At 33.8% G+C, this 15,178-nt stretch overlaps 1 protein-coding gene across 5 annotated transcripts in view; it reads right to left on the reverse strand.

The window, feature by feature from the left end:
• LOC126843513 (beta-3 adrenergic receptor-like) overlaps positions 1-15,178 on the reverse strand; it is a 169,648-nt gene continuing 154,470 nt past the window's right edge. For all 5 annotated transcript variants that reach the window (XM_050581076.1, XM_050581075.1, XM_050581074.1 and 2 more), the window contains 4 exons: positions 12,842-12,985; positions 5,465-5,667; positions 4,020-4,287; positions 1-2,753 (listed from right to left, as the gene is read on the reverse strand). In XM_050581076.1, the coding sequence (XP_050437033.1) occupies positions 1,704-2,753; positions 4,020-4,287; positions 5,465-5,667; positions 12,842-12,949 (1,629 nt within the window). In that variant the 5' untranslated portion in view covers positions 12,950-12,985 and the 3' untranslated portion in view covers positions 1-1,703. The remainder of the gene's footprint in view (positions 2,754-4,019; positions 4,288-5,464; positions 5,668-12,841; positions 12,986-15,178) is intronic.

Here is a 15,178-nt window from a genome sequence, read left to right on the forward strand (position 1 = left end):
ATGTAAACGATAGTTTTTTTTTACAAAGGTAAGGTTTTCTAGCGATATGATGATAATAATATACTTAAATTATTGTAATAATTGTGATTTCAAAATGTATGGTTAACTTTACTTACATAATATTATTATCGTTGAATCGAGATCTGTAGGGGAGAGGGAGGACATTAACTTTATTATTTATTAAGTTATTTTACTTTTTTATAATAATTATTATCTTAAACATAACTGACTAGATACGACATTGTATGTTATACAATATTTGTTTAATCTACAGAATATATAATGTACATTAGACATACAGCGTTAAGTAATTGCATAGACTACATTTATAACGCAGCGACCGATTATATATTTTTTAAGCAATAACAATATTGTAAAAAACAATAAAATATATTTTTCTCGATTTGCTAAAACGATGTAAACAAACATAAAAAAAACAACATAACGCGTTTGTAATGTAATACTGACGTTTTCTTTGAAAAAAATAATACTATAATATAATATGGTCGTTTTTTTTCATTAAACTACGTATAATTTACAAAAAAAAAATTACAATACAATACGATAAATATTTGATTTAGTTTTTTTCTTATCATAAGTTTCAAATATCATCTAAAAAATGGGAAAATGAGTTTGGCAACACTCGTATAGTTTTTGATCTCATATTGAACGTCTTGCACGGAAAACAAACAAATTTATTAGCTTGTCGCGATAGTGTTTGTGTTTACTCGTACATTTTTAGTCTTTATTTACTTGAAACAAAGTGAGAAAAAAAACACATTATAAGAAGCGTCGGCCACACTTATGTGCATCGGATGGTTTTACTAATCCCTAATAATTTTAAAAAGGTAACAGTCGCCAGGGTTCGAGACTTAGATCATGTACAACGGATCGAGCAAACATATATCAATATGTTAGGTTAGCTGTTAACACAGTCATATATTTGATAAATCATGGAAAAAACAATTACAGCTGTTCACATCATGGCGGCCTTCCCATAGTGGACATTTTAATAAACAGCCCGCTGTAGGCTACGCGCGTTCTATACACCAGTTCTGTGGAAACACGGATAGTAGCTCTGTCCTTTGTAAAGGATCTAAGGATCAAGACAAACTGGACGGGTTGTACCACCTAATGGTCGGGTTTGGCCGTGCAAGCAGCCTGGAACGCGTGTTTAGATTGCAAAATATCCCGACCTGGGAGGCAGCCATTTTGTGTACGGATTTCATGGAAAATAAAAAATATGATACGTTACTTTCCATGATACATATTAAAATTTTAGGTTAGATGATAATAATATGATGATAACACATATTTGATAAATCATTTACTAAACAATAACTAGTCACAAAATGGCGGCTTCCTACAAGTCGAATTTCCCATATGCGGGGTGATAATTTTATGGCGAACCACTCAATATCTCATAGGGTTTAATAAGAAATTAAAATTTTTTTTTGACATTTCCATGTCTTAGCTCTGGCACATCACCTACAATCTTACTATATGACCTATAATCTACGTTATCGTTTAAGTTTCAAAAGTTGATATAAAAATAAGTACACCCAGTGGTGGGGGATAAAAACAAGATCATACTGTATAAATTTCCCATTAAATCCTATGAGATGTTGAGTGGTTCGCGGTGTAGGAAATTCCGTCATTATTGGGAATTTCCGAAAGGGACTTTGGTGAGGGGTGGACGCGCTTCACGTGGACATTCTGTTGAAACGAGTGCACGCTTGGGTGGCACAACTGCTGTCGTCGTTGCTGGATGACAGACTGCTGTAGCCCGGCGAGACGTCTTCGTCTTCGTCGTCGTCGTCGTCGTCGTCTTCGCGGTCGTGCAACCCGTAAGAACCGCCCCGCGCCCGCCTCCTCTCGTCGATGAACAGGGTGACGCTGGACGAGGACAGCTTGTGGACGAGGTCCTTCCTGACGGGCGTGTTCGGTTCCGACGTGTACGACTCGTTCTCCTCGGACATGGCCCGGGTGATGAGTATCCGCGGCGACCTCCTGCACGAGTCCTGTAGGATTTTCCGGACGAACGAGTTGCGGTTGGCGGGCAGCGCGGCGAACCCGTCCGCGGCCGCGGCCGCGTCGCCGTTGCACGACGACCGGCACCGCCTGATGGAGCCGTTGTCGATTTTGGCGGCCAGGTCGGCGTAGTAGTTGCCGAAGTTGAGCCCGTTGGCCGAGCTGGTGGCCTTGATGCGCCTCAGCTGGCCGGGCTCGGTCAGGCTCATGTCGGACGACCGCCGGACCAGCGGCAGTGGCCTGTAGCTGTTCGACGCCACCGGCGTCAGCGACGGTCGCCGGGACCCGCACGCCGACGGCGTCCTGGCCTGGATCTCCTGGTTGACCTCGCACTTGGTCATCATTTTGCGCCGGTAGTTCTGGTAGGTTTTCTTCAGCAGCTTGTTCTTGATGCCGTACAGCAGCCCGTTGCACAGCGCCGAGCTGGTGATCAGCGCGAACGACAGCGACTTGACGGCCGGGTCGGTGTCCGGCGAAACGTCCAGCGCGGCGCACATGGACTCGTACAGCGACACGCTATAGTAGGGCACGTAGAACGCGGCCAGCGAGCCGATTATCTGGAACACGGCCGAGAACGCGTTGTTCCGGCGCAGCTTGTTGGCCACGCCGGCCGGCAGGAAGAACGGGTTCCGCTGGTGCGTTATGGTCACTTGGGCGGACAGCGTCACCTCGAAAATGGCCGAGGCTATCCTGTGCCTGTGATACCGGGCAATGGTGAATACCTGAAACATGATTATGAATTGTCATTATCCACTTTATCTGAATCTTAATCTTAGTAATCTGCAAAACCCTTGGAACTCGTTTAGTTTACTATTTGTAGTTTACTCCGTTTGTTGACCATATGCATTTACTCAACTGATTTATTTACTCGTTTACTTGACTTACCTACAGTCTAACAAAGTAAAAATTTAAATTCAAGAAAAATTTGTATTGACTTAACTACCTTCACAAAGTTAGCAGCACGACCTTAGCAGACATTAGTTAAACTGAACGAACAAATTCGTTGGTAGTTTGTTGGACACTGTTTGAGTTGTGACTTAACCCGTTCATTAAAAAATAGACAAGCTAATAGTACGGAATAAACAAATGGGAAACTATATCATTCTTTTTATGTCCGACATCTTGAACTTGACACTTGAACTTAGAAATTGTCATTTTTCGTTCATTCCAGCTAAACGCGGAAATTGACGACGACATTTTTCTGGCAAAAGGCACTTTTCAAATATTGAAAATAGTTATAATAACAGTACACTTTGGGTAAGCGTAGGTCGTGTAAAGTTCTGCATCTTAAGCGATTGGTATAGTGCCAAGTTAAGGGTTCGAATAGTTTAAAAAGCTTTGATCGACTTTGTCAAATTGTGACTATTAGAATTTTTACATAATTGTCTATTTTAACTATATTATTTAAACTAAATTTATGTATGTATTTTTTTTTTTAAAACAAATTATTAAAATTGCTGTGTTAATATAATCCGGGGTTCTTGCAGTAATAATATAATATTATATTTCATAACGAAACTCAAATTTGATGAGAAACTTGAAACAACGACATTGTTTTAAAACTTTTGTTTCGCAAACTATTTTCGTGTTTAGCGGTTTATAAGTTTGGCAAGGTAATACAACAACAACAACAACAACAAAAACAACATGTTAGTACTGTGTAATGTGTACATAATTATTATAACATTATCTGTTGCATTTACATAACGAGGTGTTTTATTCAAAAACTTTTCGGTGTTTCTCAAAGTACTACACCATAAGCTTTTACAAGGACAAGCGTGACCCTATCGTATCATGATTATATTGTTCTGTGCGTTTAAAACGGTATTGTGTGAAATACTGTTGACCTATTTAATATTATGCGAAAAAATACCTTCACTGGAGAGCCGAAACTACGGTTAGAGTACTCCAACTCATCATATCGAGCGATTAATTTGAATTAATTTTTTTTTTTTACAATCCACAGACCATGACAGAGGTTGACTTACTTTTATGTTGCACCCCAGTATGATGACACCGGGAAGCACCAGAGTGACGGTCGTGTAGAAGATGCTGTAGAACACAGAAGAAGCCCGGCCATAGCTGAAGTCCGGCGTGCAGACGGGCAGGCCCGGCAGGTAAGTGTACGGGATCAACCGGAAAGCCGGCGGCATCGAGATCAACAAGCACACGATCCAAGTGCCGCAAAGGCCCAACATTATCTTGCGGTTGTTCACTAACGTGCCGTAATGCAAAGGCGACGCTATCGCATAGTATCTGAAATGGAAAGGCCATAAGATTTCACAAAAATCAATTTTCATCCATTTTATCGACATCGATTTTTTTGACACAATCGTCTTAAAATAATATTGCAATTGTCTAGCTTTTCTTTTTTGGAGTTCATGTTAATTTAAAATTAATTAACCATATTTGCGCATTGCGCATTTTTTTGATATATATTATTAGATAAGTATTATTATTATTGCTTTAGCACGCGTAATAAGAATTTAATCATTTTGTATGGAATTAAATTTGTAAGCAATCATTTTTGTACAAGAATATAAAATATATAAATACCATAATATGGTAGTTTATGATATTTTATAATGAAAAAAAAAAGGTGCCTAAGGCCACGATAGTGTTCATCCGAGTCTGAAAATAATAGACAATATAATAATTTTTTCAGACTTCTGAAAATTAAAAAAAAAAAACTTAAACGGTAACGTTTATTGTGTTTAGTTGACTTTTTAAATTCAGAATAATTTGATCCAAATCTATAACTAGTTTTGGATGAATAGCTTTTAAAGTTTAAAATTCAGGCCGAGTATTGTAAATTTTGAACTTGAATAGTTAGTTAAATTTTCGATGAAATCATTCTTAATTAAAAAAATATAATTATATATATATACGTTACCAGTTTCAAAAGTGGTCTGGAAAAATACTAAAAAGTATAAATAATTAGTAATTTTATAATATATTAAAATAACATTGGCCAAGAATGTTTCCAAAAAGAAAAACTACAAAATTGCAAAATTATTCCAAGAAAAAATAAATGTGTCTTGGCGTTAATGAATCATCCCTGTATAATAAGTCTATTAAATGGGTTGAACGAGAGAAATGGAAACCGGCTAGTGATGAAATATCATTAACCCTTTCTGAAGGAAAAGGGTAGACAATTTTATTTTATTTCACTTTTCAGCTGTAATTATAGGACTTAAAGTCTGAAAACCGGGTTGATAGGTAGATGCATATAGATGGGCACTGTAACACCATTGGCGCAGAGCAGGGAGGAGGGGCGGTTTGGGATATTAAAAACTTAAAATTAGTGCTTTTCAAAATATCTACATTTCATTTCAAAAAAGTCTTATTTATTTACACTTTATACATATACATGTACTTTGTTTTTTTTTTGTACTATTTACCATCTAACAATAAGCTTCATAGCAATAGGTACCTGTCGCAGTTTAGGCCGCACACCGTCCAAATGGCCATTGGGTGTAAGAATGTGAATAGGAAACCGTGGACCGGACATAACCACGGTGCGACCGGTCGATCCGGATTGAACGTTTCCGGTAACGCGGACACGAGCACTGCCACGCACACTATCAGGTCGACGGTGCTCAAATGGATCAGCAACACGTTTATCGGTGAACTGGTCTGGAAAACATAATATTTTCAAACGGTCAATACATCAAATAGTGTAGGTACAACAGCAACTGTAGCCTAAAGGATCAAGTAGTCGAAATTTTGTTTAGCTATTTTGTCTAAAACGACAAAAAAAAACAGCCGAGCAAAATTTCTTAAGGGATGCTACACAGCTACTTAGATTACTCAGTCTTTCATTGTTTCAGAGTAGGTGCCTTAATTTTGGATAGAACTCTTAAGCATTTTTTCAATTAATTAAATATCATTTGGCTCTTCTCGATTGTTGGGTCTAGTTTTGGATCAGTGGCTTTGTGTACATGCATCGTTATCGATTTGCTCATAATTTTATATTTATTTATTTTACAAGCAGAACTTGCCCAATGTTCAAACTTAATTAAGCAAATAATAAATCCAGATGTACCACTGAAACGGACGCACAACAAAATGCTGAACCGCGTTGTGATGTTACCGCTATTTCGGTTTTACCTTTGAACGATTTAGAGATCATTGGTCGAGCAGTAACAAAGCCAGAACAACCACACAAAATCAACAAGTTGTATCAACTGAATATGGCATTATTATTATTATTATAACGATGATCGGGCAAAGCGATTAGCTAAACAAACACCAGACTGACGCACAAAATAATACAACCCAGAAGGTATTTCGATCGCTGTTAAAATATTTGTATTGTACCAATCAAAATAAGATTTTGTAAATACATTTTATTGTACACTCTAAGTAGATCACACCTAAAGATCACATCATTATAGTGTGCAAAACTGTTTTTTTTTTTTTTTGTCTTTCATCTAAATAATCAATATATATTAATATTACTTGGGATGAACATGTATTGTATCATTATTTTGATTGTATCCATATATTTATTTACCATTGTTCGAATTGGAAAAAAAAAACATGTGTTTCAATAATGGTTTATAGTTTTTAGTATTTCAGCTTCGATGAGAAACCGAAAAAGTATAGGTTTTTTACTGTTTACATGCTAAGTACTACCATGTTGTTTTTTTAATGCCAGTACTACAAATATCAGTTGTGCGTCATTCGGCCACCGACTATCTGTTTTTTAAAGCCGGCTATATTATACAAAAACAAATTTTTGTAAATTTATATTATATTATTATGATCAATCGGCACGAGTCAAAATATAGTTAATCGTCAATTTTTTTTTTAATATGTGTATTGTTTAAACGTTATTTATAAAAAAAATTCAATGGAAAATAAAAGTCAAAAGAAATTTGTGAGAGCTCAATTGAAAGAGACTTTTGTGTCCATAAACTTCTAATATTATCCATTGTGTGTTTTACTAAAGAGCCAAAAAAAAAGAAAGTTAATTTCTTAAACCTTTGTTTAGGAAAACTTTAAGGTTGTCGACTGTACATTTTATTTAACCAATGTAAAGTTGTCAAAATTGAGGTACAGTTTTAACGACAACTTTTTTTTAATGGACAATGTATGACAATTAATATACTTATTTTAAATAGGTTTTCAATATGTTGTTTATATTGGTTATGAACTAGAATAAGACAGGACTTGTGGATAGTAAAAAAACAATTTGCTTACAGCTGTTAATAATGCTATATTAGGAACTAAACGCGACTACAGGAAGAAACGTTTTGCTTCCTATTTGAAAGTACTAATTTTTCCGGTTCCGCACGGTTGCAATTTGAAAAATAAACGACATTATGATATTTAAATTGAAAAATTTAATATGTAGAGACGCGGTTTTACAGTTGTAATGCGCAGTCTTGCCATTGTCGTACACTTAAGATGCGATACGATAGAATATTGATGAACGTTTTTATTATTATTTTCCTTTTTGGAAATGAAAAAAAAAAATAGGTTTCTCCAAGTAAAATCAATACTCGCCTAACATTTTCAGAAATATTCTATAATTTAACAAAAAAAAAAACTGTGTATTTCCTAAAATCCTACATCTACAGCGACTTATTGCCTATTTTTTATAATAAAAGGAGAGAGAGAGAGGAGGAGCTTAATATGGGGAAAATGGATTTGTTTTAGGTTAAAAACGACAAGTGATGGTTAACATTTGTGGTTTTATTGTGTCCGAGTATTATTCAATGTAACTCGACAGCTACTTTGTATCATATAAAAAAAAAACAATATAAATATAATAATGACACCCACATCGGAAAATTGGGTTTCTTTTTAGGCGACTTTTACGTCAGTTTAATTTAATTGCGTTTTCGGCGAACTGTTATGTAAAGGTTGTGAGTTTTGCGAATGAATAGCTGTCGAAAAAACTTAATTTAAGTTTTGCTTTCCGACTAACAGGATGAAATCTTGTGTAACTGTTGCGCACTATGTATTCGTAAGAAAAAAAAATGATTGTATTCAAAAAGTTTTTTATATTTTTAACAGTACGGAAATCCATTAAAAAAACGAACAGACGGTAAACAACATAACATAATCGCTATATTATGCTTAAATATTGCCTATACAAAACTCCTTGAAAACCGACCGCATGCAATCCCCTTAAATACAAGAAACACCACTGTCTACAGACAGAGTTGTGCATCATTCGAATAAAACGTTATCTAAATTATAATCAGCTAGCTGCAAATTTATTCGAGTAAAAGTTAGGTTTGGTTAGGTTGAACAGTGCACATACAATTTTTGCAACACACTAAAACATATACTTACTTACTTACACAAATGTCAGTAGTGAAAGAGATAATGATTCGAATAAGAATTTGCACAACTCTGCCCGCAGGACAATATATATACAAAATACTATACCTAATGGCAACTAGCGATTTCCAAACATGTATATTACTATATTAATATTTATTTTGTAAGAAAAAAATTTGTCCAAGCACTTTGTGTATCGATCCCTTCAGGAATTCCGTCGTACGTTTTCAGAAGGAAAACAAACAAAAACAGGAAAATAAGGTACACCCATATCATATATAAATATACAGGACATAAACCAACAACGAAAATATGTCATGATATATTAATAAGTTTCCCGGGAAAAGGCGACCGACACACTAGGAAGCGGCCTTATGCAGAGCCATAATGGAATTGTAAAAACATCCGGAAAGTGTCTCAGGATGGACCGACTTGTTGTGGGTAACTGAATTACAGGCATTGCGCATTGGTTCGGTACGTTTTCATTTTTGTAAGTACACACATTTAGCGTTAGCTCGTTTCGAGACAATGCAAAACATTGGAAGCACTTTACTCAGATAAAAAAGCCAAAAAAAAAAAGAGACATAGTGTTGAACGAATGAACACTACCGTCGTCATAAATAAATCTTTGAACAGTGTTTAAATTGAAGCTTTTATCTTTTCCAGTAAGGTCGTTATAAAAGAGGTGAAATTGTCCATTGAAAAAAAACCCACCACAATAGTGGAGATGGAACGTCTTAGGAGTTGAGGATTTATTATATGAGACTATTATACAGGATGTTATGATGATCAAACTGCAGGACTATCTAGAGTGGGGCTATAACAAAATATACAATTTTCTCAAAAATCTATACTCAGTTTTTTACCCCTCAAAAAAGGTCACACCCACCCCGTGTAAATATCCCAGGTTGTCTCAATGAATCAGTCAACAGGTATCTAGACAATTATCTTCAATATGTGTTACAAGAGCAACGAATTGTTATAGACAGATCTAATAGTATGATATCTTGTAACACTAAAAATACAATTTTTAGCATATTGTTGTCTTAACAATGCCGTTAAATTAAAAGTAGTTTTAGACAGGATAACAATTGTCTTATGTGATTACCGACTATTCTTATATTTTTTTATTACATACGGATTGCTATTTGACTTTTAAAAGTTAATCTACAAAACTAACTTTGAAAACGGTATTTTTATTCTGAATATTCAAAAATAACGTTTTACCATTTTCTTGTAATGAGTTTATTCATTTTAAACCAAAATTATATCAGTTCAATGCAGGAATGGAACCTTTAGGTTAGGTACTTCAATTTTGGTTCCTATAACATTAAATTTATTCATATATTATATTGATTCATATCATTATTTCGTTACTGCTACACAAAGGTTCTAAAAAATAAATTAAAATACAAGTACCGTTTTTGATTGAATATAATAATGCTATTCTGATGAAACGGGTATACTGTTGTGTTGTAATATTAAAATTTTAAAAACTTATTTGACAATTTTACTGAAGTCTGAACTAAATTCGAATAATTTCTTAGCGCAGTGCAATACATACAAATATTTTATTTAGCTATCAAACCGAATTATTTAGACCGCATGCAATGGGAAATTTATGAGTACCAGTCGACGTTGGCGCAATGGAAATAAAAACTCAACGTTTTTATGGACTTAACAACTGTAACTCATTCGGAATTCCACGGCCGTGTACAAATATAATAACACGAATTACATTAATAAATGATATACTGTGGCCATTGTCTATGGCCGGTGGTCGGCAATAAACAAACGTGTATGAAAGTATTTTATGAATCTATTCGATACACACCAACAATATTACCTGTTACCTATATTATTATATTGCACGGAGGAACCCGCCCGACGACAATTTATTATTAATAAAAAAAATGGCCATGTAGAAAAGATCATTTTTATTTCGATTGTGTTCATAAATCCCATTAAGGCGTAGAAATACTAATCAAAAATGCATTATTAAAGAAAATTATTTCCAAGTAGGCATTGAATAAGTCATATGTTTAAGTGTGTATGTACCTACGTTTAAATCCTAATTGGATTCTAATTTTTTTTTAGTATCTATGTACAAAAAAAACCGTGCAAAAATACATTCTGATTATTGAAAGAAAAAAATTCTAAAGCGCATAGTATCAATCGTTATTCTTATCACTATCATAATATCTCTTATCAGCTGATTCCCTTTATCAATCGACATCCTGATCACTATTATGTTTCCTATCTTAATATATAATTTCCACTGGTGGCTATAATATATATCTGGTTCTATAATATATACATATGTATTTTTTATCATTATTATACATTGTTACATACAATATAATACCTACAGGGTAATGGACACTCACGGGAAAGGAACCGAAGGCTAAGAAAAAAAAACATATTACTAAAATAATTGATAATGAAATCGACCAGTGTTGAAAGCGTAGACCACGTGGGTGGGTGGTTTTTGAATTAAGGTTAAGGATTAGGGGTGATAATCTCAAATATATACATAGGATTTGTAAGTATAGTAATAATGAAAGGGTGTGATTATTGTTGTTTTAAACACCACAAAATTCAATAAAACGAATGAATTTTTTAAAACGCAATTGGCCTTTTTAATGGTGCCTTCTGGCGGTCTAACAACAACACAACGGGGAAAAAAGTCTGTTCTATTTATAAATATACTCTGAAACAAGTATTGGAAATATTTCTCCAAAACTTTTTTCATAATCACCGACCGCACTGGTCAAGCGAGTCAAACCTTTCAACTTCCATTGCGAATATTTTTTTTCTAGTCACAACTTTTCGGGTAAGCTTTAAACCGAAATTATTTAATTAAATTAATACGTCTAAGACTTAATCTGTGTTTGCGCTTACATGAAAAACTTTCGAACATTGTTTACCGGATAATTTACATTATTTACACAGTTTAGATATATATATATATATGGTTATATTATACAGAATTGCGCCAAAGAATTTTTAATATAAAAGTTGTTTATTATTTTCATGTTTAATTCAACTTGCAAAAAAAAAAAACACTTGTTCTCGGCTTTGTTACAAAAGTAATTTAGTAAAACAACACGAGTTACTAGTTGCCCAACACCTCGACGTTAAAACGAATATATTATTATGATCAATTTTTTAAATGGTTAGACCGAAATTAAATATTGTATAATAAATAATATGGAGAAAGGCCTAACCCATTCATCGTAGATAATATTATTTTTTAATTTTTTAGAAACTTTATTTAAGTGTTTGTGTTTGCAAGAACGCATAAGTTTGTTCCATTCGACTAATTATTATGGTCTTGAGTGATTCGAAAAAAGTCCAAATAAACATCCAGGAACGGACCTAACCTTTGGGACAAGTCATAAACGACCGTCGACTAATTTGGATGACTGGATAACTCCTACATTTAAATGACATTATTTATTTGAAGGTTTCAAAGACCTTTGTTTGTCCACCATATTTCAACGGTTCGACCGAAACCTTCCCATGCACAATGCACGGAAAATAGGGATCATCACAGTGTAATATATAGAGTCAATTAATAAGGTGGTCTTATTGTTGTTGTAGTATATCTAATATAATATTGGTAGCAAGCGTTACGTTACGTTTACCTGACCCGAGTCTGAATAATATCATTTACAATGGGTCTTATTACAACTGGGGCGTTTGAGGAACTTAAGCTTTAGTTCAGCGTTATGAAAATTAAAAAAAACTTGGCTATTAATCTTTATTCGTACATCACAATTACTATTTTGTCGTTTCCAATAAAAGAACAAACAGCGACAAGAAATAATGACGTCGAATGATTTATATTCATATTGTTTTCACTTTTATGTTTCAAAGTACAATTATTTTTATTGTAATATATATATATATATATATATATCTACCCATTACTTTCAATGGACCAAAGTACAATATTATGACATCTTAATGTACTGAAATGTGTAAAGGGAACAAAATAATACGGATTTCCTTATAAGTACAGCTACAAAAAATCACTTGTCTTCCCAACACAATAGTTTTGCACGAATCCAAATCACAAAGTGTCTTTGAGTTGTTACAAAAGCACCAAATGCTCACATTAAACAGAGTAGGACTTTACCTGTACTTGGAGCATTGCTTAAATAATTGTACTAATAACTCGATCCACTTATTTTAAATAGTTCATTAAAAAAACACGAAAAAAACCTCAAAATTTACAGAGAAAAAAAATTAACAGACCATCGAAAAAATGTACATTATAAAAATATATTTCTTATAATAAGCGATTATCAATATTTTAAGTAAAAAAAAAAATCAACAAATATAACTGTATTTATTTTGGTCGTCTGTCCACTGACATAAGGTAGCAGCGTGCTATTTGCTGTCATAATGTCATATTTTAAATTTATAATACATTTAAAAAAAAAAAACACTTGTGCTGTATTTAGATTTCAAAAGGGACCTAAACGTCCTAAATGAGATATTTTTTGTTTACCCGTTTGGTGAGCAAGATGACCAACAAGACATATCCGTTTATGAACGCGGCCAGGGCCGCCACGCCACAGACTGCCAAGGCGGTCACCAACTCTAGACCGCCGTTCATCACTCAGCATCACCCGGTTAGGAAATCCACATCATTCTGGAAAATAAAATAAAACAAATTGTACGCCTTAAGTGTGAGCTACTTAATACAGAAATTTAAGCAAAAATGTATACTATATTTAAATATTCGGGCTTGTTCAATAATAAAAAAAATATCCAGATTTAGCATAATATGATTTAAAATGTTGTTTTATTGTAGATAAGATCAAATGTTAATGAAACATTTTCAGAGTTTAACGATGAAAAAAACATTCTGTTAAAAAAAATACATATGTACGCGAAAAAAACCGTTTTAAATAAAACAATTATTAAAATAATTGTATCCGACCGTTCGACAATTGCAACGATTCGATTAATAATTATCCAACCAAATATAAATAATCGGTTCAAACAATGGGATGCATTTTACCGGTCTTGTAATAAAAAACGAACATCGTTTGGCGAAAAAAAAATCTATTTTTCCCCAAATTGTAACTCTACCAATCACAATCAGAACATGGATCGATTTTAAACTAGAAAAATCAATATTGCTGTCCTTCTTCTTTTGACAGATTAACATGCCTAATATAGTGTGTTTAACTAAATCTAACGTCATAAACGGTTCAACGGTCCTGATTGTCACACATTGCGGATTGATCGCATCAGACTCGGGTCAAAGGTTAAAAATTTCAGGCCGTCTATAGAAAGTTTTCTACTCGAGGAGTGTTCAAGAAAAGGCGCTTAAAGTTTATCGACAAGAACTGGGAGGTTTTTTTTTGTTACAACTCTTTGCTCATCTCCGCAAAGTCAGAAAGGCGTGACTTGGCAATCTGTTAAAAATGTTGACCCCGGCTGAACACACATGGGGCTAAGTAATTGTCGTGCCACACAAATACACGACTACTCATATAGGTAAAAAAAAAAAAAATATATTTATTTTGGTCCAGGTTCGACTGCGAAGCAGAGTTGAGTTTTTGCCTTTTGGATTTTTACGGAGATGACCTTTATGCGTTGTTATCTTCTGTCGGCGGTGACTGTTCCGGCGATGCTACAATAAAGGTTTCCGGGTGTTTGTGTTATTCTCGAACAGGGCCTTTCTTCTGGATACGGATGTGCTGATATTGTTCTCTGCACAGGAGCAAATATTTTAATATTATATATGTATAATGTAAACGACGTTGTTATCGCTCAACGGCGGCTTGGACGGTACATTTTAATAATAATATCACAATGCCATCCAGACGTACCAACAGTTAGAGCAGATATATATTTTTTTATAAACAATTAACAAAACAAAAAAATCATAAAAAACATTACATCTATCAATAGGTAAGATACGATTGTCCCGTTTGACAAGAGTTAAAAACGCGGTGTAAAAAAGTTCAACGCAAAAGTTGCACTTAAACAACGTTTGAAACACACAATGGGATATGTTTTCAATTCAATATGTCATTGTTTGTAGTTGTGCTAAGCTAATTTTCCCCTTTGGCGCGTTTTCGTTTGTCACTATTCCCAATTCCCAGTAGTCAAATAAATTTATATATTATTTTGTAATGAAATAAAATAGTTAAGTAAAGTAATCGCCAAAGCAGTCTTTAACGCGGTTGCTTATAGCACACAGAAAACTTGATAAAAATGTATACTTAAAAATAATATAGGTGTTGAACAATATCAAAAAGTTATTTTCAAAATAAATAATAAAATGTAAATTTCCCTAATGCGTTTAATGTGTTGAGATAAATGCAAATTGTACAATAATTAAAAAATTAAATTAATAATATTGTCTTGTGTCCAAATGTGGTAACTGTAGAATATCAAATGAGATTTAAAAAAAAATGATAATATGTCGATAACAATTTAAAGTGCTAAGTGCTAGGTTAATTATCATGTTCGATTTTTTTGTTTTGTACTTATTATATCTTTTGGCTCTTAACCACACAACTATCTACTCTAACCAGGCCAAAGACTTATTCGTGATGCCGTTTTTGGGTAGTTAGAAAATACAATATTATTTATGCCATTTTGATAGTAATTAACATTGAGCTAAGTTCTTTTTTTTATAATTAAAATTGTAATATAAATTTTAAATATCGCGTTGTTTTTTTCCTCTACTACTCAAAATGATAAAGTCAGCTGTAAACTTATTAAAATTTCATCGCCATAAATAAATATTATAGTATTCTACGACACGTGACGGTGGCCTGTAACCGTTTCTATTGTAATTATACTCTTGGACATTTATTGATTTGTT

Source organism: Adelges cooleyi, unplaced genomic scaffold (genome assembly GCF_023614345.1).
Source record: "Adelges cooleyi isolate 19-005CV unplaced genomic scaffold, UGA_ACOO_1.1 ACOO_flye_CR_arks_rails_tigmint_CR_PRNA_574, whole genome shotgun sequence".
NCBI classification, from domain to species: Eukaryota; Metazoa; Arthropoda; class Insecta; order Hemiptera; family Adelgidae; genus Adelges; species Adelges cooleyi.